The following is a 24,290-nucleotide window of genomic DNA, read 5'->3' on the forward strand; positions in this document are numbered from 1 at the left end:
AGCTGTCCTCACCCAGAAGTCCTCCAGGGGCAAGACTTCAACTTGTGGCTTCTTTTCAAAGACATTCTCTCCCGCAGAGAGAAATTACTCCATTGGGGACAGAGAACTGCTTGCTATTAAATTGGCACTGGAGGAATGGAGACATTTACTCGAGGGCGCCACACATCCTGTGTACATCTTCACAGACCACAAGAACCTGGCTTATCTCCAGTCTGCTCAGAGACTAAATCCCCGTCAGGCCCGTTGGTCTCTGTTCTTCGCCCGCTTTAATTTTGAGATCCATTTCCGTCCGGCTTGTAAGAACATTAGGGCAGATGCTCTGTCTCGCTCCTCTGATGTGGTGGGCGACGAGTTAACACCTCAATATATTATCCCTCCAGAACGCCTTATTACAGTCGCTCCCGTGGACCTGCGCCTTCTTCCTCCTGGCAAATCCTACGTACCTCCACGTCAGCGGTTGCGAATTCTCAAGTGGGGCCACGCCTCCCATTTTGCCGGTCATCCGGGGGTGCTAAAATCTCTCCAACTAATCTCCCAAAGGTACTGGTGGCCTTCTTTGGAGAAAGATGTCTCGGACTTCGTCCAGGCCTGTATGATTTGCGCCCGGGATAAAGCGCCTCGCCAGAAACCAACGGGTCTCCTCTTGCCTTTACCTGTTCCTGAAGTTCCCTGGTCTCATATCGCTATGGACTTTATTACAGATCTTCCCTCCTCCCATGGCAAGTCCGTTATTTGGGTCGTGGTGGATCGCTTCTCCAAGATGGCTCCCTTTGTACCCCTGCCCGGTCTACCCTCTGCACCCATGTTGGCCAAACAATTTTTCCAGCACATCTTCCGTCTCCATGGCCTTCCCAAACATATTGTCTCGGATCGTGGGGTACAATTCGTCTCCAAATTCTGGAGGGCTCTATGTGCTCAGCTCGGGATCAAATTGGACTTCTCTTCTTCTTACCATCCTCAGTCTAACGGCCAAGTAGAACGGGTGAACCAAATTTTGGGTGACTATCTGCGTCACGTTGTGTCCTCACGCCATGACGACTGGGCTGATCTACTTCCCTGGGCGGAGTTCTCCTACAACTACAAACAATACTCTGCTTCTAACAAGTCTCCTTTCTTTGTAGTTTTTGTCCGTCATCCTCTTCCACCTCTGCCACAGTCTCCCACTCCTTCTTCTGTACCTGCCGTTGACAGTCTTGTACAGGACTTTTCCTCCATCTGGCGAGAAACCCACGCTGCTCTCCTCAAGGCTTCCGCCCGTATGAAGGTTCAAGCTTATAAGAGACGCAGATCTCCTCCGGAATTTCGCCCGGGTGACAAGGTGTGGCTCTCCTCTAGGTACATCCGATTTAGGGTCCCAAGTTACAAGTTGGGCCCTCGTTTCTTGGGACCCTATAAAATCAAGAGTCGTATCAATCAAGTTTCTTATCAGCTCCATCTTCCTCCCTCCCTCCGAATCCATAACTCCTTCCATGTTTCCCTTCTTAAACCTGCTGTCTTTAACCGTTTTTCTCCCAAGCTTGTTTCTCCCACCCCTGTCGCCGGTACCTCCGATATATTCTCTGTCAAGGAGATCTTGGCGACCAAGATCTCCCGGGGGAAAAAAATTTTTTTGGTCGACTGGGAGGGCTGCGGTCCTGAGGAGAGGTCATGGGAGCCGGAGGAGAACATCCTGGACCGCAGTCTCATCCTCAAGTTCCTCGGTACCAAAAGGAGAGGGAGACCAAAGGGGGGGGTACTGTTACGCTGAGCGCTCCGGGCCTCCTGCTGGCCTCGGAGCGCTCACAGCGTATGCCTCCAGGCAGCACTCCAGCGTCTCGGCGTGTGCGTCCCTGCTCTCTAGGGCGCGCGCGCGCCGGGACTCTTAGATTCAAAGGGCCAGTGCACCAGTGATTGGTGCCTGGCCTAAAGTGGTTATTAAGGGTTAAGGTTTGTGAGAGGTAGTGCTGACTTAATTAGGCTTCACCTGTGCACTACCCATAAATACCTTCTCCTCCCACAGCTTCCTGCCGGATCTTTGTGCCTTGTGCCTTTGAGAAAGCGTTCCCTGCTGTGTTTGTTTGCTTTGCCTGTTGCCGAACCCGTTGCTACCGACTACTCGCCTTTGAACCTTTGCCGTCTGCCCTGACCTCTGCTACGTCCGACTACGCTCTTGCCTACTCCCTGTGTACCACGCCATATCAGCTGCCAGAGGGGTCGAGTTGTTACTAGGGGACACGACCTGGTAGTTACCGCCGCAGCAAATCCATCCCGCCTTGCGGCGGGCTCTGGTGAAGACCAGTAACTGCTTAGAACCGGTCCTCTAGTACAACCCGTGCCATCGCCTCTCTGGTCCAGAGGATCCACTACCAGTCCTGCCGGTTTGTGACAGAAATCTTACTTAAAGAAAATGAACTTTCATTCACCCCATGACAAAATGGCTGCTTTGTGCAAAAAATGGGTGCGCTAGATGTGAACAATGTGTGTTGAACCAAAAGGGAAAGCACAATGAACAAAATACCTAATATTTAAATATACACAGATATTATAAATGGTGCACAATGTGAACAAAAACGTTCTATAGAAATATGAGCAGTCCAAAACAAGTCCAAAATGAAAAAAAGGCTGAAATCTTCTTGATGGTGAATGAAGGTGCAGAAGAGGATGTGCAAACACCAAATCCCTCTTGGCACACACGTGTAAAGAAAAGAGAGGTAATACCCTTACCAACTCAACATATTAAAACACTTGAGAAGATGACACCAGCCAGTGTAATAGATATAAAGTCCTGACCTTTCACTCTTCCACCCGATATGTGGTATATCAAAACTCTTACCAAAGGCAAGTATTTCACAGGTCAGATGGTGAGTGATAATGTTCTCCAAATCATCAGGCAAATTATCCAGACTAGCAGGCAGTGAATTTTCTTGTAAATCTTGTAGAGGCCTGGCCCACATGAACTAAGACTACAAAAGGAGGGGTCAAATGCATGCTCCATGAAATTTTTCCCAGATATGGAATCCCCTCATCCATAGGCTCAGACAACGGCCTGGCCTTTGTTCACAGGTGCCTCCAGGAATTAGCAACAGCACTCAAGATCACTTGGAAACTACATACCGGATATCAACCTCAAAGCTCTGGAAAAGTGGAAAGGACGAATCGTACCCTGAAATGGTGGACCTTGATGCTGCCCATTGCTCTGCTGAGAATTCGGAGTACTCCAACAAAGAGGACAAAATTGCCCCCTTTTGAAATACTATATGGCAGGCCCCCACCCATCATAAAAGACATCAAGGGAGACTTATACCAGAAAGGGGGGTGGTGAACCTTGAACTGTTACAGAAATTAGGGGAGAATATGCAGGACATAGGGAAATGGGATCAGGAAAAACTCCCCAAAAGTCTGTTAAACCCAGTCCATCCCTTTGTGCCAGGAGATACAGTATGGGTGAATAAGTGGACCACAACCACCTTAGGGCAAAAATGGAGGGACCTTATACTGTTCTACTTTCAACCCACACAGACTCCTGGCTGAGTACAGTAGATCCTCGGGACCCATTAAAGGTAAAATTGTCCAGAGAGATTAGAGGGAAAAAAAACAGTCCTACTCCTGACACACACCTGGAAGCTGTCAGGCCTGCACACGGCAGAAGATAGTTGGACTGAAGCCCTGCTCTCAACACATACCTGGAAGCTGTTGGGTCAATGCACGGCGGAAGAAAAGGACATCTGATATCTGCAAGCTCTGCTCCAGGCACACCTGGAAGCGACTGGTCAATGCACAGCCGAAGCTGGGAATATTCAGCGATGTGATGTTTGTTAGAAATGCTTTAATAAGGTTACTGGTAGCAATAGTAATAATACCGATCATACCCATAAGGGGGGGGGGGGGGGAGCAAATCATGTGACCCATATATCAAAACGACTAAAGCAGGCCCTAAAGAAACTAAGCTGCGTACCGGTATTTACAAGAATAGGTTTGCTTTAGACTACCTGCTAGCTGCAGAGGGTAAAGTAAAGTCCCAAATATTTTATGAAATTAGGGATGGAGGCACTGTACTATACAGGCCAATTGCCTCATATAAAGTCCCAATCTGTGTTTTACACTGCATCCGCCAAGGGGTTGGAGGTGTATGCTTCTCAGCTGGTCGTTTTCAGTTTGTACCATCGCAAGAACATAGCCCTTATAGAGTTTTGAGATACTAGACCAGTCATGGATGGGGGTGGGTTGGGGGAGGTTTGGGCTGCTCCCCCCCCACCTGCCTCCTATCCATCCATTAGCAGCCATGTGCTGCCAGTGTGGAGACACTCAAATTAAAAGTGTTAGGACTGCAGGTAAAACAGGGTGCCGTGTAGTGGCCCTGCAGCTTACACATGCGTTTGCAAATGCGTGTCAACCAAACCCCTGTTCTTTATTTATATCATGAGACAGGTCTACTTGGTTGGTTTCAGACTGGAGGGTGAGTACATCAGACTGGGGGCTGGCTGGCTTCCATGCACCTCTCTTAATCCTTTTCAATTCTTTTTTTCTGATACAGGGATGGAGACGCTGGGCATACCTGCTGGTGTCTCACCTAAAGTCCCACATAGCCCACTTTGTTTATGTAACCAGGGATGGAGGCGCCTTGCCTACAGGCCGGTGCTTCATTTAAAGTCCCACTGTGCGATTTTCGTGCGTTTTTTGGTGGATGCAGTCTGATTTGACCACAGTTTTTTCATATACAGGGATGGAGACCATAGCATGACCTACTTGTCTCATGTAAAGTCCCAAATATTTTATGAAATTAGGGATGAAGGCACTGTGCTATACAGGCCAATTGCCTCATATAAAGTCCCAATCTGTGTTTTACACTGCATCCGCCAAGGGGTTGGAGGTGTATGCTTCTCAGCTAGTCATTTTCAGTTTGTACCATCGCAAGAACATAGACCTTTTAGAGTTTTGAGATACTAGACCAGTCATGGATGGGGGTGGGTTGGGGGAGGTTTGGGCTGCTCCCCCCCACCTGCCTCCTATCCATCCATTAGCAGCCATGTGCTCCCAGTGTGGAGACACTCAAATTAAAAGTGTTAGGACTGTAGGTAAAACAGGGTGCCGTGTAGTGGCCCTGCAGCTTACACATGCATTTGCAAATGCGTGTCAACTAAACCCCTGTTCTTTATTTATATCATGAGACAGGTCTACTTGGTTGGTGGCAGACTGGAGGGTGAGTACATCAGACTGGGGGCTGGCTGGCTTCCATGCACCTCTCTTAATCCTTTTCAATTCTTTTTTTCTGATACAGGGATGGAGACGCTGGGCATACCTGCTGGTATCTCACCTAAAGTCCCACATAGCCCACTTTGTTTATGTAACCAGGGATGGAGGCACCTTGCCTAATGTTATGTTCAGTTTTGAGATATAAGAATCACGCCAATCGGGTTGCATCTGTTCATGTAAGTTTACTGAAGATCATCTTGCGCAAGGATTACAGCCATCTCAGGACTGCGATACCTCTCACAACGCAGTTACAGCTTTTATACAGTTTGAGTTACATACAAGTCTATGGTGGGCAAAAGCCCAAGTAAAGGTTTACATAATACATCCCTTTGTTGATTATACAAAAAGACAAATGATCAGCTTGACCTATAGAGAAATAAACTAAAGTTCAACCTGTCAACTGGCCTGATGGACTATCTGTAAGACTAATTGTCTTTTACTGGAAAAGTCATAATCCATGCTTTGGGGGGATTAGGGAGTTTTTGCACTTCCCAGAATATTATAAGTGATGTTTTTCTAAGAATCTACTAATAACTTTGGCTGCACATTTCCTATCATCTTGAAAAACAACTTTTGCCACGAGTACATTTGCGCACTATCAGACAGGATTCTGAAAACTAATATATGAAAATATATTTCTAATGAAAGAGAGAACTCTAGACTACCAATGAGTGGGACTGTATAAGTATATGGTATAAAGATAATTAAGAAAGTCTGTAATTAAGAATATAGAGTTGATAATATATTTTCATCCCATCTTCACACATGCACCTCTCTTAATCCTTTTCAATTCATTACATCCAGGCTTGTACTGTAACTACCCCAGAAGGCAGATTGTGCTGCAAAGGATTCTGGGAGTGGGTATAAGTATGGGGGTGGCACATGACACAATGTCTTTGGCAGGAGCAGAGTCCCAGGAGGGAGAGAACGGCTGTCTCCCCTCCTGTCTGAGGAGGAGGATCTCAGGGTGCTGCCTGAATATCCAGAGAGTGCTCAGCTAAACTGAGGGGATCCGGTGTGCTGAGAACCTGTGGAGAGTCAGAGGGATCCAGTCCTAGGAAAGCCTACACAGGTTGTGAGTACTGAGGATTGTCCCTGGGGGTCTGCCTGAAGTTAGAGGGGACCACTCCGGAAGAGGTTCGGGGATCCAGTGCCAGCTAGTGGTGAAAGGGGGTACCTAGGTTGAGGTTCCTGAAGTGACAGAGGGGGTACATAGTCAGTGGAAGCCTGTGGTTTGAGCCCTGAAGTGATAGTGCACAGTGTGAAGTGTGCCAGTTGAGAGTACAGGAACTTACAAGGAGTTTCTCAGCCAGTGCAGTGCTGGAGGGAGCCATTCAGTGACTCTGAGCTATTGTAGTGTTACAAGTCAAGTGGGTCTACAGTCCTGGATCTTCTGGACTAAAGTCGAGGATCCAGCACATTTTCAGTAATTACACAGTGTTTAAGCGTCAGGAAGTGTTGGCAAGCAACGGCTGGCGTCAAGAAAGCACTAATAGGCATTTTTGCAAGAAAAGTCCCACAATTGTATCTAGTTGAGCCTAAAGGAGTATCCCACTCATTCCCTTCTCCCATCCCTTTAAATACAATAAAACCACAAAACAAAGATCCCGGAGTTGTCAATGTCTCAGTGCTCACACCCAGGGCCGCAGCTCACAAGGGCTAGAGAGGTAACCGGCACCGATGGCAGAGCCACATCAGGCCACAGGCCTGGAAAACCTGCTACACTTATTTGAACTGATCTCAAACACATGGGTTTAATAAAACTGCACTTACTATAGAGAGAAGTAATTGTTTCTTGAGACGGAAAGGATCCTTTCCAGACAACACACATGCACATTCCTAGCTGTGGGCCAGGGAACCCCATTGCAGGTTCTGCCAGGTAGAGGGGATGGAGATCAGCAAACGTCCAATTGCTGATCTACCTAGCAAGTACCTGGAAGCAGCATGTTATACATAATTTCTGGGGTTTTTCTGTCACTTTCCCTGACTGCTATGGCCAGGCCAAGCTAACTGAGCAAGATCGGCACTACATTAACTTCAATGAAAGACTGTTTAGACATCAGGGTTGGAAAATACCCCTGATGTCTTAATAAAGAAAACCTGTCACTGCCAAACAGTATCACATACAGGACTTTTGATGTTAATGTTACCTGTAGACACAAGCAAAGTTAAAGTATACAGTGGGTACGGAAAGTATTCAGACCCCCTTAAATTTTTCACTCTTTGTTATATTGCAGCCATTTGCTAAAATCATTTAAGTTCATTCTTCTTCCTCATGAATGTACACATAGCACCCCATACTGACAGAAAAACACAGAATTGTTGACATTGTTGCAGATTTATTAAAAAAGAAAAACTGAAATATCACATGGTCCTAAGTATTCAGACCCTTTGCTGTGACACTCATATATTTAACTCAGGTGCTTTCCATTTCTTCTGATCATCCTTGAGATGGTTCTACACCTTCATTTGAGTCCAGCTGTGTTTGATTATACTGATTGGACTTGATTAGGAAAGCCACACACCTGTCTATATAAGACCTTCCAGATCACAATGCATGTCAGAGCAAATGAGAATCATGAGGTCAAAGGAACTGCCTGAAGAGCTCAGAGACAGAATTGTGACAAGGCACAGATCTGGCCAAGGTTACAAAAAGATTTCTGCTGCACTTAAGGTTCCTAAGAGCACAGTGGCCTCCATAATCCTCAAATGGAAGACATTTGGGACAACCAGAACCCTTCCTAGAGCTGGCCGTCCGGCCAAACTGAGCTATCGGGGGAGAAGAGCCTTGGTGAGAGAGGTAAAGAAGAACCCAAAGATCACTGTGGCTGAGCTCCAGAGATGCAGTCAGGAGATGGGACAAAGTTGTAGAAAGTCAACCATCACTGCAGCCCTCCACCAGTCGGGGCTTTATGGCAGAGTGGCCCGACGGAAGCCTCTCCTCAGTGTAAGACACATGAAAGCCCGCATGGAGTTTGCTAAAAAACACCTGAAGGACTCCAAGATGGTGAGAAATAAGATTCTCTGGTCTGATGAGACCAAAATAGAACTTTTTGGCCTTAATTCTAAGCGGTATGTGTGGAGAAAACCTGGCACGGCTCATCACCTGTCCAATACAGTCCCAACAGTGAAGCATGGTGGTGGCAGCATCATGCTGTGGGGGTGTTTTTCAGCTGCAGGGACAGGACGACTGGTTGCAATCGAGGGAAAGATGAATGTGGCCAAGTACAGGGATATCCTGGACAAAAACCTTCTCCAGAGTGCTCTGGACCTCAGACTGGGCCGAAGGTTTACCTTCCAACAAGACAATGACCCTAAGCACACAGCTAAAATAACGAAGGAGTGGCTTCACAACAACTCCATGACTGTTCTTGAATGGCCCAGCCAGAGCCCTGACTTAAACCCAATTGAGCATCTCTGGAGAGACCTAAAAATGGCTGTCCACCAACGTTTACCATCCAACCTGACAGAACTGGAGAGGATCTGCAAGGAGGAATGGCAGAGGATCCCCAAATCCAGGTGTGAAAGATTTGTTGCATCTTTCCCAAAAAGACTCCTGGCTGTATTAGATCAAAAGGGGGCTTCTACTAAATACTGAGCAAAGGGTCTGAATACTTAGGACCATGTGATATTTCAGTTTTTCTTTTTTAATAAATCTGCAACAATGTCAACAATTCTGTGTTTTTCTGTCAGTATGGGGTGCTATGTGTACATTCATGAGGAAGAAGAATGAACTTAAATGATTTTAGCAAATGGCTGCAATATAACAAAGAGTGAAAAATTTAAGGGGGTCTGAATACTTTCCGTACCCACTGTAACTAAAGCAAAACTTTTTTTTGTTTTGGATGGAGTGGAGGGATTAGAACACCTGTCAGTTTCTATTGCTGTCTGTGCCCCGTAAAGGAGAGTCATCCACTCTATTTGTCCTGTTTACCATTATCATTGAAAGTGAAAATAAAATAAATGACCAAAACCCATTTTGGGTTGTCCTCAGAAAGGTAATAGAGGGGAAATCTTCCAATGGGGACACTAGTTCTAGTGACCTGGAGGTCCTCAATGAATTTCCTTGATTTACATTGATTTCCTCTCACTTCCTGTTTGGCTATGGGAGAGGAAGTAAAGAGAAATCTCTGCAATGGGACACAGATGGCAAAAAAAAAAAAAAAATCTAAAAGGGGTTATAACCCTCCCTTGCTCTATCCAAAATGACAAGAAAAATGTTGCCTATTGTTCTACTTTAAGCCTAGAAGTGCTTCAAAACACAGGATGTTGAGCTAAAACACTTAAAGGTACAATGGAAATCAATGTCAATTCAAATCAAAGTTTTTACCAATGATGCATTTCCTTTTCTAAAATACTGCTTAAGATGAAAAAATGTTATAATAGACTTTGAACAATCCAGCTGCAATACTGATTACTAATTTTAGAATAATCTTTGGACAATCTTTATACAGCTGCAATACTGATTACTAATTTTAGAATAGACTTTGGACAATCTTCTAATCTGGGCTTTACGACTAATGTTAATGGTTGAGAATCCCAAACAGTCCGTAAAACATTTAGTCTGAACTATTGAACTCTCTAAAAAAACGGATTTTTTTTTTTTCACAACAGAAGGGCAAAGGAGTCCCGGGACAAAAATACAAATTCTTTAGCAGGTAAAATGGCTGCCTTATATGCATTTCATCTGTATATTCAGCTTTTTTTTTGCATGGTTCTGCTTTAACCACTTACCGCAAAGTGACGTATATAGCTAGAGGCACCATCCCAATACTGTGATTTAGAGCCGACGGTCGGCTTTCCGTCGGTAACAACCGATGCGGCTCGGGAGCCGCTCGATCGTTACCCGGGTGAGCGGGAGGGGACGTCCCCCCCCTCCCGCCGCCTTCCGTGACTTTGCCCGGGCCTCCTGTCCCACCGGGAGACCCGAGCACCCAGCCGGCGTGTCCGCTGGCTGGATGGAGTCCCGATCTAAGCCGGAAGTGGCTTCGATCGGGTCTCTGATGACGTAACCCGGAGGCGGCGTCCATGACGTTACTTCCAGGTTACTCTGCTGCAAAAGGCGGCAAATTTAAAAAACGACTGTATTCAAAAATGCAGTTTTCGGCGTTTTGAATACATGGAAGTGTAGTGGAGGGGTCTAGAGTCTTTTAGACCCTCGATCCCTCCATAAAGTGTACCTGTCACTACATATTGGTGTCACAAGGGATGTTTACATTGCTTGTGACAGCAATAAAAGTGATCAGATTTTTTTTTTAAAAAACCTGTAATAAAGTTAAAAATAAAAAATAAATAAATAGGAAAAAAAATAAAAATTCTAGCCGCCCCCGTCACCATTGCGCACGAAAGAAAACGTATACGGAAGTCGAGCCGCAAATGAAATCACTGTTCAAACCGCACATGTGAGGTATCGCCGCGATCGCCAGAGCGTGAGCAATAATTTAAAAAAAAGAGCTACACTCTAACTCTAAACTGGTAACCGTTAAAAAATTTTAAAGCGTCGCCTATTGAGATTTCTATTGACCGTAGTTTGTCGCCATTCCACGGGTGTGCGCAATTTTAAACCGTAACCTGTTGGGTATCTATTTACTCGGTGTGACATCATCTTTCACAATATACAAAAAAATGGGCTTACTTTACTGTTTAGTATTTTTTAAATGCAGTGAAATGTGATTTTTCGTAATTTTTCCTAAAAAAAAAATGGCGTTTTAAAGACCGCTGCGCAAATACCACGTGACAAAAAATATTGCAATGACCGACATTTTATTCTCCAGAGTGTTTGCTAAAAAAATATATATAATGTTTGGGGGTTCTAAGTAGTTTTCTAGGAAAAAATACTGATTTTAACTTGCAAACAAAAAGTGTCCAAAATAGGCCTGGGGCTTAAGTGGTTAAGTGTATACAACAATCACCCATTTAGCAGGCTTTAGATCTTGGTGACCGAGTATACAGCTTTTCTTCCAGGGGATGATCGAGGTGATTAAGACAGTGGTGTCATTAGAGTTGGTGTCACCCGGTGCGGTAACTCATGGTGTCACCCCATCCCCTTTTAATAATGTTTTTTTTTTTACTAATGTAACTTGTAAATCATAGCTCCCATACATATAACAATAAATGTAATGGCAATAGCGACATTAATAACTAGGAGAATTAAAATGACCTTTAATTTACAATATCACATGAAAATAATAGAATTCAAAATTTAAATTTTTACAAAATTATATTTATTTTAACGTAACATAACGTTATTTATAACGTTATGCTATGTTACGTGTCCCCATCAGAGTGCCCGCATACCTTTTACTCCCAGGGCAGCAGAGAGCTGAAACCAGAATGTAGGGCAGGCTACAGGTCTGGGTGGAGGAAGTTCCATTTTTGCCCTCCTGTGGTGCTCGGAGCTCAGCATGCACATGACATGATTGGGTGTTAGGACGACGCACGGTCCTAAGAAGCAATCACCGCAGAAGAGGTGGGGAACCTGCAACCATTTTGTGATGTCTGGTGTAGAGTATTGGAAGCAGACAAGTTGCCTGGGTTAAAGCACAGCACTGTTCTGTGTGTTTATAGTTCATATTCCCCACTAAGTTTTAAAAGAGCGAACTCATAATACAGTACTTGGGGCAGAAATACAATTTGAGACATCACTTTGTGCAAGACAAACCTGAGACATTAAGCAACAAAAATCCAATTGCTTCCTAATTGAGGCTCAGTGGTGGAATATTTCCTGTAATCCATAAACAGTTATTGAAACAATAAATCATTACTAAGCATCTTTGCCTTTCAGATCCTATAATATTAAGCAGGTGTACAGCAAACACAATGCAATACAGGCAATATTATATTGCCTATGAACACACAGAACAGTGCCAATATATATAAAACATAATGGTAACAAGAAATCTTAGGATGCTTAGCGAATATATTACGATCCAATGACTGGCTCTGCCTCCCCCTCTGCCCGCGCGAACGTGATATAAGGGAGCGCAAAGGGAAGAGTGGAGGAGCAAGTGAGGAGAGAAGTCCTTCTCCAGACCAGACATTTCTCCTTCACATCACACTATGCGAAGCAGTGGCAATGCGATGCTGGCCTGCCCGCATAGATGAAGAGAAGCGTATGGGGAGCTCTTGAGTGGTGTCACCCTCCCCAGATGGACACCCTGGTGCGGTCCGCCCCTCCCCCCGCACCCTCCTTGTGACACCCCTGGATGAAGATATCATTTGCTGTTTTGTATTACACACAACTTCAGTGGGACTTCTGATTGAGACATTTTTTAGGCTTGTGAGTTCAGCCAAACCACAAATGATTGAACATTTCAGAAGTTTTCTCCTCTCTAGCTAGCACTGATGACCTCTCCTGAATGCTAGTTTCCTGGTCACTGTAACCAGAACTCCATAACTTCATATTGTTCTGGGTCAATAAACTAATGACACTAACGATCTGCATTACAGTAATGCAACTAGCATTTTCAGATGGAGGTCAGAAAGACATTCAATGTACTTTACTCAGTGCAGGTTTCTTTAAAGACATTAAAATGTATTAACCCCTTTAACCCTCGGAAGATTTGGCTGCTCAAAGACCATGCCCTATTTTGCGATTCGGCACCTCTTGAATTTAACAAACAATTGTGCGGTCGTCCGACGCTATACCCAAACAAAATTGACGTTCTTTTTTCCCCACAAACAGAGCTTTCTTTTGGTGGTATTTGATCACCTGTGCGATTTTTATTTTTTGCGCTATAAACAAAAAAAAAGCGACAATTTTGAAAAAATAACAATATTTTTCACATTTTTTAATATGAAATTCTCAAAAAAAAATTTAAAAATCAAAATTTTTTTATATTTTAGGCCAATTTGTTTTTTGCTACATATTTTTGGTAAAAAAAAAAATCGCAATAAGCGTATTTTGATTGGTTTGCACAAAAGTTATTGCGTTTACTAACTACGGGAAAGATTTATGTAATTTTTATTGTTTTTTTTTAACTAGTAATGGCGGCGATCTGCGATTTTTTTGCGGGACTGCGACATTGGGGTGGACAAATCAGACCCCTAACTTTAATTTTTGACACTTTTGGGGGTACCAGTGACATTACTACAGTAATCAGTACTATAAATATGCACTGTTACTGTCAAAATGACACTGGCAGGGAAGGGGTTAACTTTATTGGTGATCAAGGGGTTAAGTGTGACCCTAGGGACGTGATTCTAAATGTCAGGGGGCGTGGCTTGTTAGATCATCACAGAGACATATGATCCTACATAGCAGGATCGCATAGCCTCTGTTATGATCTAAGGGAGAATGACAGACGGCTGTGTTTACATCAGCCGTCTGTCTTTCTCCCCCCACTGCGGGAGATCGTGAGTGACCGGCGGCCATCGGAGCCGCTAGTCACCCGCGCTAGCTCCCCAGGGAACGAGCAGGCGGCTGAGTGAGTGACATACGGATACGTTGCTTTGCCCAGCAGCGGCAGAGTGCTACAGTATATGCACGGTGGGCGGGGGTAAAGTGGTTAAATCCAGGGACAAAAATGTAATATATTGCAGCTTTTACGTAGAAAATCTTTCAGTTTTTACTTTATTAATTTATTATTTACTTTTACTTTATAATGACCTGGAGATCCTGCCAGTAACACAATTCCTTTCATGGTTGACAATGCCCGCTCATTGTACTGCATCTATGGAGGAGCAGCATTGCCACCCTTGGACAGGTCTACAGAACACTTCCCTCTCTTGATAACATAAGCAGGTAAAACTGCAGCAGTGTGAAGATGAGCTCACAGAATTTCATGAAGGGTCAACAGGCTTTTTCAGCTCAGATTTAACAAAACACTTTCAATTAGATATTTTACACCAAATATGAGAAGTTTATTATTAGGGTTTGTATACACTTAAAGGAAAATATATGAGAAAACCCTCACTGGATCCCACCTAATAACTTTAGACCCATCTTTCTGCTCCCATTTGTCTCCAAGCTTCTTGAAAGCCTTGTCCACAACTGTATGAGGTGCTATCTCACTGACAACAAACGTCTCAATCCCTTACAGTCTGGCTTCTGCCCACAACATTTTACTGCACCAGCCCTACTAAAAGCCACTAAAGACCTACTAAATGCTAAAACCAATGACCATCACCCCATACTCATACTGTTAGACCTTTGCGCTGCTTTTGACACAGTGAACCACCTGCTCCTCCTCAATAAACTCCACTCCAGTCTCTGCTCTTTCCTGGTTCTCCTCTTACCTATCTCAGCACACTTTCAGCATCACATGCAACACCATCTCCTACGGTCCTCTTCCTTTTTCTGTTGAGGTATCCCAATGCTCCATCCTTAGGCCCCTCCTATTCTTTCTCTACACCTCTTCCCTGGGCCAGTTGATAACCTCCCATGGCTTCCAATACCACCCCTTTGCCTATGACACACACATCTATCAATCTACTCCTCAGCTCACCCCCTCGATCTCCTCACATATCACAAAACTACTGAGCGCCATATCAGTATGGATATCACACCACTTCCTCAAAACTCAGTATTTCTAAAACGGAACTTGTAATATTTCCTCCCCCCCCCCCCATGACTTTACCATTGAGATCAACAGCACAACCATTGATCCCTCCGCACATGGCAGGGTGCTAGGTGTAATCCTAGACTCTGGGACCTTCATTGTGCCCTACATCCAATCACTGGCTAAATCCTGATGCCTTAATCTCCGCAACATTTCCAGAATTCGCCCCTTCCTTATTAACGACACAACAAAACAACTTATTTACCATTGGTTATATCCCACCTTGACTACAGCATCTCCTTTCTCACTGGCCTACCTTTACACAGGCATTCCCCCACCTTCAGTCTTTTATGAATGCTGCTGCTAGACTTATACACCTTACTAACCGATCAGTGACTGCCAATCCCTTCACTTCTTACCACTAGCCCAATGTAAAGAACTCAAAATACTAATCACAACGTGGTTACCACTCCTCCCAAGATATCTTGCTCTCTAGCTCCCTTGTTACTTCCTCTCATGCCTGCCTCCAGGACTTTTCCAGAATCTCTCACATCCTCTGGAACTCCCTACCTCATTATGTCCAGCTACTACCCTGTCCGCCTTTAGGTCATCCTTGAAATGTATTTATTCAGGGAAGTCTATCCCACTTCCTCTTAAAAACTGTACTTGAGTCACTTTCATCAGATCATCCCCCAAAGCAGTTACTTTTTTTACCACCTCCCCCTCCCTCTAGATTGTAAGCTCCATGAGCAGGGCCCTCCTGTTTCTTCTTTATTGAACTATTTTTTAATTGTACTGTCCCCCTTTATATTGTAAAGTGCTACGCAAACTGTTGGTGCTATATAAATCCTCTATAATAATAATAATAATTTTAAAGCCTAATTTCCAACACTTTTCAATTGAGAACGACAGTGTCTGCATGAGACACATAAGCATGATGTCTGTGACAAAGACCGACCTGTAATCTGTGGACAGCCGTGGAAAAGCAGGATGTAAATGTTTGGACAACAAGTCAAGATGGCTTCCACCGCGTCATCAGTAAGATGAACACAACGATCCATGTGAACTTCCTATGGAGAATAAGAGAAAGAGTTAGCGGTACACTTAGAGTTGTAGAAGAGAAAACATTATAGTCATTTTATAGAATATTGTATCAATCACTGCCTAGAAGCATTGCCTAGGTAGTAAAAATTAAAGAAATATTATTTACACATACCAGGAACAAATGACAAAATAACAGCCCAATGTAACAAAAAAAATGTTCCATAAGTATGCTATAGAAAAGGATTATGTCAGTAACATATTTTTCTGTGGATGTTGATTGGCTGTGAACTATACATTCTGGTGTAAGTGTAACTAAAGGCAAAACCTATTTTAATTTTTGATAAAGTAAAGGAGGATTTTAACCCCTGCCAATTTTTTCTGCCATCTGTGTCCCATTAGAGGGATTTCCCTTCACTTCCTGTCCCACAGCCAAAACAAGAAGTGAGAGGAAATCCCTTCAAAGTGAGAGAATCCCAGGGTGTCACCAGAACTATTGTCCCCTTTGGAAGATATCCCTCCTATTACTGCACTGGGGACAACTCAATGATAACAGTAAACAAGACAAAGAGAGAGGGTGAATCTCCCTAAGGGGGACATAGACAGCAATAAAAATGGACAGGTGTTTTAATCCCTCTCCACTCTATCCACAACTGAAAAAAAAAGTTTTGCCTTTAGTTTCACTCTAAAAGATGATTTCCCTGGCTGGGAACATAAGTCTCCTTGATATGGAAACAAATGCTTTAGTTATCACAAGTGTGAGGACAATTACAGCATATCTAAATCCGAAAAAAAAAAAAATCACATTGCAGAATATCAACCCTTAGATGTGGCTGTCATGGTAAGGTCTGACAAACCTCAAACTATGTTGTGAGAGTGGGGATTTGTATTCTCCTATCAGTTCATCCCCCTAAGTTATCATATTTTGTACTACTTGCCCCTCCCTATTAGGCTGTAAGCTCTCAAGATCAGGGTCCTCCTAAAACTAGCCATAGACAGTTTGAATCTCGGCCCGTTCAACGGGGACTGGCCGAAATTCGAAATGCCGATCTTGGTATGAAGGAGCCAATCGACGCTCTGAAATGCGTACCGCCCTTTTGACATCACTTCCTGGCATTTGTGTTCCACGCTGGTCTGGGCAGCACAGTTGTCCTTCCTGGTTCTTTCTCCTGCGGCCCCCCTCTGCTGGTCGGTTGGGATCTCCACCATCAAGCTGCACATTGGACCACCCCTGGGACCACCTGTCACTGGTTTCCTTGCCACATCCTATGATGATCCTGGTTTATTTTAATGTATAGTAAGTGCATTTTTATCCTTTGGCAATAAAAGTATTTTGTTTTCTGCACTTAGAGGCGCCTTCTGTTTGTTTTCTCGATAAGTCAGAGCCTACTAATAGCTGTTGTAATTATTCATAAAACAGCCGAGAAAATGTTTTAAAGCAAATGCACATCTGTTTTTTTTTTTCACTTAATATAAATCCATTCATAATCCATAACTAGTGTTCTGATGGACCTAAATGCATAACACATGTATAAGAAAATACCGAACGGGTAGATAACAGACACACCTATATTATGAGGAGTAGAAAGCTGATGGGTCACATTACTTAATCTGAGGAAGACACCCAAAGGATTCATATCAGGTTTGGTGCACGACAAAAATAAACACAACTGATAAAATTTCACCACATCTGGTCAGCTTGTCCGTGTCAAAGTCGATCACAAGCTTGCAAAATTGTTTGAATGGAAGGTCTGTGGTTTATGATTCTTGTTCAATTTGATCATTTTGGTTGCATCAAATGAATGATCATTTTATCATTATTGTGTGGCCACATTTAGCTTTGTAAATTGAGGCTCTTATGTTTAACAGCAGTTCTTACCAGTGAAAAGATTCTGTCCCTGGCTGGCCATCAGAACATCCTAAATTGCCAAATGATGAAAATTAAGTGAAGCATAGTTTGCTGAACACTGTAGATAGCTGTGTAGCCATACCTTTAAATTTTGTGAACATCTTCCAGCCGCAAGAGCCATAACTCCATCATCTGTCACCTATAAATAGAGAAAAACATGTTAGATAAGATTTCCCATTTTAGATAAGTCTCATTTATAAAAATCCGTTAATAAAGGAACAAAGGAAAAAAATTGATGTACAATGCATTCTGGGAGGCTGTTGCTGGAAGGAAAACGTTCCCAAGAGTACAGTGAGCAAGCTCTTTTCAGTACATAGAGTATTCACACCTATTTTTTTTTTTTTTTAAAGTTCCAGCTTCCTTCCTGATCATATATCTTATTAAAATTACCTGAGATCTTCAAAATATGATTTATTTGATTCCATATCTGCAATTTTCTCAGATTATCTAGGTGGGACATTAAAGCTGAAATTCGGGTATTTTTAAAATGGCACTTTGCAGTGAGTCCCTCCTCACTCTGTACTACAAGACTTAAATATTAATTTTGTTGGGGAGCAAGCCCAGTACTGCTGGTCCTGAATTGTACATAATGACGTCAAAGAGCTCTGACTGGTTGTACAACAAAGAGAAAATGGCTTTAAACAACCAGTTTACAGAGCGAAGGAAACATGCAGGAGCATTTTTATCTTATTCCTTACCCTTTGTGGATATTGTTTGGTGGAGCTCAATATGTGATATTGCATGCAATTCCTGGTGTCAATATGCTGTACTACTTTAATTTTTCCACAGGTCCAAATAAATAGGCAAAATTACATAAGCATGAGGTAAAATGGACTAGTGATATATACACATATATAACAGAATACAAGTCATATTTCAGTCATGTCATTTACATTAAACTTATTAGGTCAATAGAGAGTGGTCTTATGAGTAAGTCAAGGGTCAGTCATACTGCCTCTAACAAAGACGTCTTGGTTACCAAATGAAATTTAGGAGGAACATAAAGCGGGGAAGTTCTGCTTTATGTCCTCACCCCCCCCCCTTCTCTACCACATTTGGCATATTAAATTTTTTTTTTAGAGGAGCAGGTACCTAGTTTTGACAAGTACCCGCTCCCACTTCCTGTTATCCCCCCTTTTTTTTCCCACAGCCTCACAGGTCCCAGAAGGCTGCAGGACCATGCACAGTGTGAGGTTGCGAGGAGTCACAGCTGGCTTCCCAAATGCCTACGCTGAGGACCCAAAGACCAACTAAAAACAACCCGGGAGAAGATGGTGGATTCCTGAACAGGTCATTTTTTTTCTTAATTAAAAGTCAGCAGCTACAGTATTTTTTTATCTCTAGGGTGAAGATCCTCTTTAAAAGAAAATACGCAAAAGTTTAACTAAAGTTTGTAGGTGAAAGATCCCAGGTAAAAAGGCAGTGTGATAAAATATTAAATACAATCATTTTCAATATAATCTTTTATATTTACAATCAGTCTATAGTTATAATTTATTTTCCACTTCCCCCTAGATAATGAGCATTTAATCCTTGAAGTGCAGTGGCATTGCAAGGTATTTTAAACACCCAAAGTTCAGCTTTAAAGACCAATTCCATCCAAAACTTATATTTTAGTATTGCAGGCTACAAAAAAAACTTGTCTTTTTTGATCTTGTAGCCATTCCTGTTGTAGGATACCTCCATTATTTACTCTTTTGCGGACCCACCTCAGGCAAAGCCAAATGATGGCATTATACAGGATAAATAAAAACAGGATTGAAGTGTGTACAGTAATGCCTGGTACACACTTTACCCACTGGGTTGAACGAAAAAAAAAAAAACACTGAGAAGCTTGCTGTACTAACTGTGACGGAACAGGACACCCCGACTGGGTATCTCCGCCAAGAAGCTGCTTCATAAGTTGTGGAACACGAGACCTGTGAATTTGGCTATAGTTACCCCAAGAACTTGACAATACAAGTTTTGAAGTCAACCAGAATGAACTGTTTATTGAACTAACTTACAGACTTTTATACACTTGAGAAGTATGTCAGTGACCAGTCAGATATTTACCCAAAACCTCACACAATGGTTAGATAACGAGGTAGGGCTGACTCATGGCTAATCCCCCTCTAGCACTTACTTTGGCTGACCATGATATCATTAACATGCCAATTAACTGAGCACTTAAATCAGCCTAGGGGGAATGCACAGAATGCTATCAGGCAAACAATAGATGACACAATTGACCACCTGAACAATCAGGGATCTCATTACAGGTTAGACCCACCAGCATCGAGCTCTCAAAGAACAATACACTTTATTAAAGTATAAACACATCCCCACAGTAGATAATAGGTTGTTAATTAATAATGTGTGAAAGACAGGTGGCTTGAGTTGATGATATTACCAATAAGGATCCACACAGACAGAGTCTAGCCTGCAGTCCTCTCCCAAAAGCCTCCTAATGCTCAGTACACACGATCCAAAAACCGTCCTTTTTTGTTTGGTTGCTAGGAACTCTCAAATATATTCACAAATGGAAGAGGTTACTTACAATACGAATTTTCTCGGATGATGATTCAAAAGCTTCCAGTATGCGTAACCATGCTGTAGCGTGTGAGGGGAAATGATGTCTACTGCTCATGCGCTGTCTACTGCTCACCATTTATTTCGGACAAACAACATACTGATAATACGATTATCTTACGATGTGTTATAATACGATCAAAATTTATATGCTTGCACGACCGGATAATATCGGGCGAACTGTGGTGATCGCCTCTCGTAAGCTGTGTACTAACGATCAGATTATCGTCCGATCTTTTCACAAGCGTTATTTTTCGTCCGATTTTCGGATCGTGTGTACCGGCCATAAGTCTGTGACACTAACTATGCAATGTTAGCACAGCGATCTCCCCGCTGTGCTATTATGTTCCCCTAGAACACACCAGTCGCCAATCAACTGCTGTTTTTCCTGCATGTCCATTTGCAAAAAAGCTGGCTGAACATCAAGACAGGCTGCTGTACATACGGACCTTATGTTGGCTGGTTTCTGTTGAAACAGCCTATTTTCAGCCTGTGTGTGCCAGGCATTACATAGAGCTATAAAAATGCATGCCTGTATGGTACCTGTTATAAATAGAATGTGTGGGATGTCATTAGATAAGGATGTTACATTCTGTATGCTGTATGAGTCAGTTCCAGATAAGGAAAGAGACAAGAAAAAGGGGATGGAGCTTTCTATGAAAAATTCCTGAAAATAATTATTACCAATATGATAATATAAACGTATTAGGCATTTACAGTATGCTAGTAAATTCAGGTGATGTACATTTGTATTAGCACATAGGAAGTTGGTTTCTGATGTTATTGCCCAAACCTGGTATAGTGAGAATGTTTTGTACAGTATGTAGATTATTCCACACCAGAATGCGGTGTGGGAAAGGTGTGTCTCCTGCAATGCATAGGTACGTTCTATCTTTGTTGGAACCATGTGGGTGCCATTATTTGTTAATGGCACCCCAAAGGCAGCAAGCAAATGCAGAGCACATGCAGCCACAAAACCGCCACAATTTTTTTTGGCAACTATGTGGTATAAATACCATTTTAGTGAAATTTATAAAATAGAATTACACTCAAGGACTTAACCCCCCCCCCCATATTTTACCCCCCCCCCTGCTCCCACGTTCACACACAAACAAGTATAATTGCCCCCCCCTGGGATACCTGTGTACGAAAACTTTGCAATACACGTTACACATTGCTGTGCACGCTGGAGTGAGGAAACCTTGTATTTTATGATTGAATACAAGGCTTCCTCTGATTGGCTGAGGTGAAGATCAGGATGTCATCTGTCCTCCTTTACCCCTCTCCTAAGCCTGATTAGATTTTGTTGGAGGAATGGGACAGGAAGTCCATGTCTTGCTGCTGGACCACAGCGCTATATACTGTATGCGGCTGAAGGCTACATACAGTTTATACAGCTGCTGCATGTCTCAGTGAAATAAATACTTTATTTAGACCAACTTAAGTGTTTCTAAAGCCACAAGGTATATGCATTACCACTTCCGGCTCCCCCGCCCCCCCTCCCGCCGCTTCCCGTTCGTTTTCCCCACTTACCGGAGCCGTCGTTAGGGGGGAAAACGATCCGGTCCAATGGAGTCCTAGCCAGGAAGCCGAGTGAGGTTAAGCTGGCCCCCACTCGTCTCTTTGGCCTTGGAGGATCGGAGCAACATCATATGTCGCTTCCTCCCAACGGCCTTAGAGGGCCCATTTTCTTTTGCTTTTTAGTATAGATGTGAGATCTGAGGTCTTTTCGAACCCAGATCTCACATTAAAGAGATCTGTACATCCACACACACCTACACAGGACCTGTTCTGCTTATTTCTATTACAAGGGATGTTTACATTCCTTGTAGTAGGAATAAAAGTGATCAAAAAAAATATTTTTAAAGGGACAGTGTAAAAATAAAAAATAATAGGTAAAATAATTAAGAAAAAAAAAAATTAAAAATTGAAAGCGCCCTGTCTCTCTGAGCTTGCGCGCAGAAGCGAACACAAAGGCAAGTCGTGCCCACATATGTAAACAGTGTTCAAACCACACGTGTGTGGTATCGCCACGATTGTTAGAGTGAGAGCAATAATTCTAGCCTTAGATCCCCTCTGTAACTGTAGTTCCATAGGGGGGACTCGCAGGAAAGGAGGAGCCTGGAGCGTATTCAGGGGAGCTCAGAAAGGATGGGGCTGCTTTGTGCAAAGCCACTGAACAGAGCAGGTAAGTATAACATGTTTTTTTATTTTAGTTAAAAAAAAAATGAAGGTTTAATGTTTCACTAAAACCTGGAGCTCCGCTTTAAGCCGTATGAATAAAACCTGACTGTTGCAAGCAGCCCCCCACAGTGTTAAATGAACGCCTAATAATACGGTGTTAAAGAACCATTCTGAAAAACATAACATAATAGTTAACACTATTGACAAACTGTGTCACATATGTATTTTACATGCAAAAAGTTACTTAAAGTGAGAGAGAATGCGTCACAGATTCTAACAAAATCTGAAAAAAAAAAAAAAATAGTACAGATACACTTTAAGAGCATTTTTCTGAAATAAGGCCCCTAGCTATACGTACAGCTGTAGCAGAGAAGTCCACACTGTGTAAAAGAGGGCAATTCTGCCCCAGAGCCTGCAGTGAGATATCAGAGATCTGGGTGCAGCCACCAAGGTTGACGATCTGTAGCAGAGGACAATGCAGGGACAGCGACAGGATACCATCATCGGTGATATTACAGCATTTCTTCAACGTGACCTCATGAAGGTATGGACAAGACTGTGCAACTGCTTCAATACCTAAATAAAGATAAGAGAAATGTATAGTAGAATTTGATATTAACCCATGTATTTCATATTATTATTAACATATGGTATTAATATTATAGAAAGCAACAGTTGTATAAAACAACTGTAAATATATGTGGACTTAATGGGCACATCATGAGACAGATAAGCATACACAAAATGATAAAATAGACATTTATTGGTTCAATGTTAAAACAGTAGAAAAATAAAATGATGAAGCTGACCAAAAAGGTCCAGCTCACCAAACATGCATATAGAAGAATAAAGCTAGTACGTATAAATCATGTACAGAGTAGGAATACGATACTTATCAAAATTGCGTGGATATGAAAATACGTCTGTTCAAAAGTCAACGTGTTTCGTGGTAAGCTTCATCAGGACCGTGTGAGTATACAGACAGTTATATTCTTGAAATAAACAAAAAACAATAATAGTCATTTATAAATAATGTAAAGTATACTTGTATATAAATACATATAGGAATGATTTTAATGGTAGACAAACCTTCTCCAAACAGAGGCAAGAAATTGGCTTGGGGCGGACACAGGGGATTAATGGAACCAGAAAACGGGTCATTATCTATATAGATGTAAAATGAAAAAAGGTGTATTAAACTAAGTTATGGAGATTTAAAGTAGTAGGATTACATTATATAATAAATCATGTTAAAAATACTATACTGGATGCTTACTTCATACAATGCGGAATTACATGCATGAAAAATTGTGACTGGATATATTCATGCAAAAGGTGCAGCAAATTGTAGCTAAATAAGTATGAAAATTAAATAAATATAAAGTGCTTGTGCAAATACGTGCTGAATGTCAATATGTGCAATAAATATACCGTTTTTGAAGTAGATAGTGTCATACACATTGCATGTGCCAAAAACCATATATGCAAAAATACAGGTGCTAAATTCTAAGTGTTTAAAAAACTCTAAAACAAATTCCCAATAATAATAATATAAAGTGATATAAGGTGCTCAGTGTTTCCTCCAAGGATATAAGAGATTAAAAAATACACAAAAAAATCAACTAATTGTGTCCATAACAATTGTGCCAAGCGATTTATTTTCTTTCTTCCCACGGTGCAGCGAATCACTGGTGCAACAAATCACTGGTCCACCGCCTAGTGAACAGTGGTCACTCACCAGAAGCACTCAGGCCTCTGGGACCTATAGTGCCTGTAGAATATCTCTATTTAAGGAACCACTTCCTTCTAGGGGTAGGTCAGGATCACATAAATTCCACTTGTGCTTTTCTCAA

The 24,290-nt window shown here is 42.5% G+C and overlaps 1 protein-coding gene and 1 pseudogene across 2 annotated transcripts in view; both read right to left on the reverse strand.

Moving 5' to 3' along the window:
- Positions 1–24,290, reverse strand: part of AMN1 (antagonist of mitotic exit network 1 homolog) — a 284,298-nt gene that overhangs the window by 50,154 nt on the left and 209,854 nt on the right. The window contains exons 4-6 of the mRNA XM_082254888.1: positions 22,796–23,013; positions 17,765–17,821; positions 15,691–15,802 (exon numbers count right to left, since the gene is read on the reverse strand). Coding sequence (XP_082111014.1) covers positions 15,691–15,802; positions 17,765–17,821; positions 22,796–23,013 — 387 coding nt within the window. The remainder of the gene's footprint in view (positions 1–15,690; positions 15,803–17,764; positions 17,822–22,795; positions 23,014–24,290) is intronic.
- LOC309554655 overlaps positions 23,365–24,290 on the reverse strand; it is a 28,883-nt pseudogene continuing 27,957 nt past the window's right edge. The window contains exons 4-5 of the transcript in view: positions 23,527–23,601; positions 23,365–23,429 (exon numbers count right to left, since the gene is read on the reverse strand). The product of the transcript in view is annotated as an uncharacterized misc_RNA (transcript). The remainder of the gene's footprint in view (positions 23,430–23,526; positions 23,602–24,290) is intronic.

Source organism: Pelophylax lessonae, assembly GCF_965119305.1.
Source record: "Pelophylax lessonae genome assembly, chromosome: 4".
Classification (NCBI taxonomy): domain Eukaryota; kingdom Metazoa; phylum Chordata; class Amphibia; order Anura; family Ranidae; genus Pelophylax; species Pelophylax lessonae.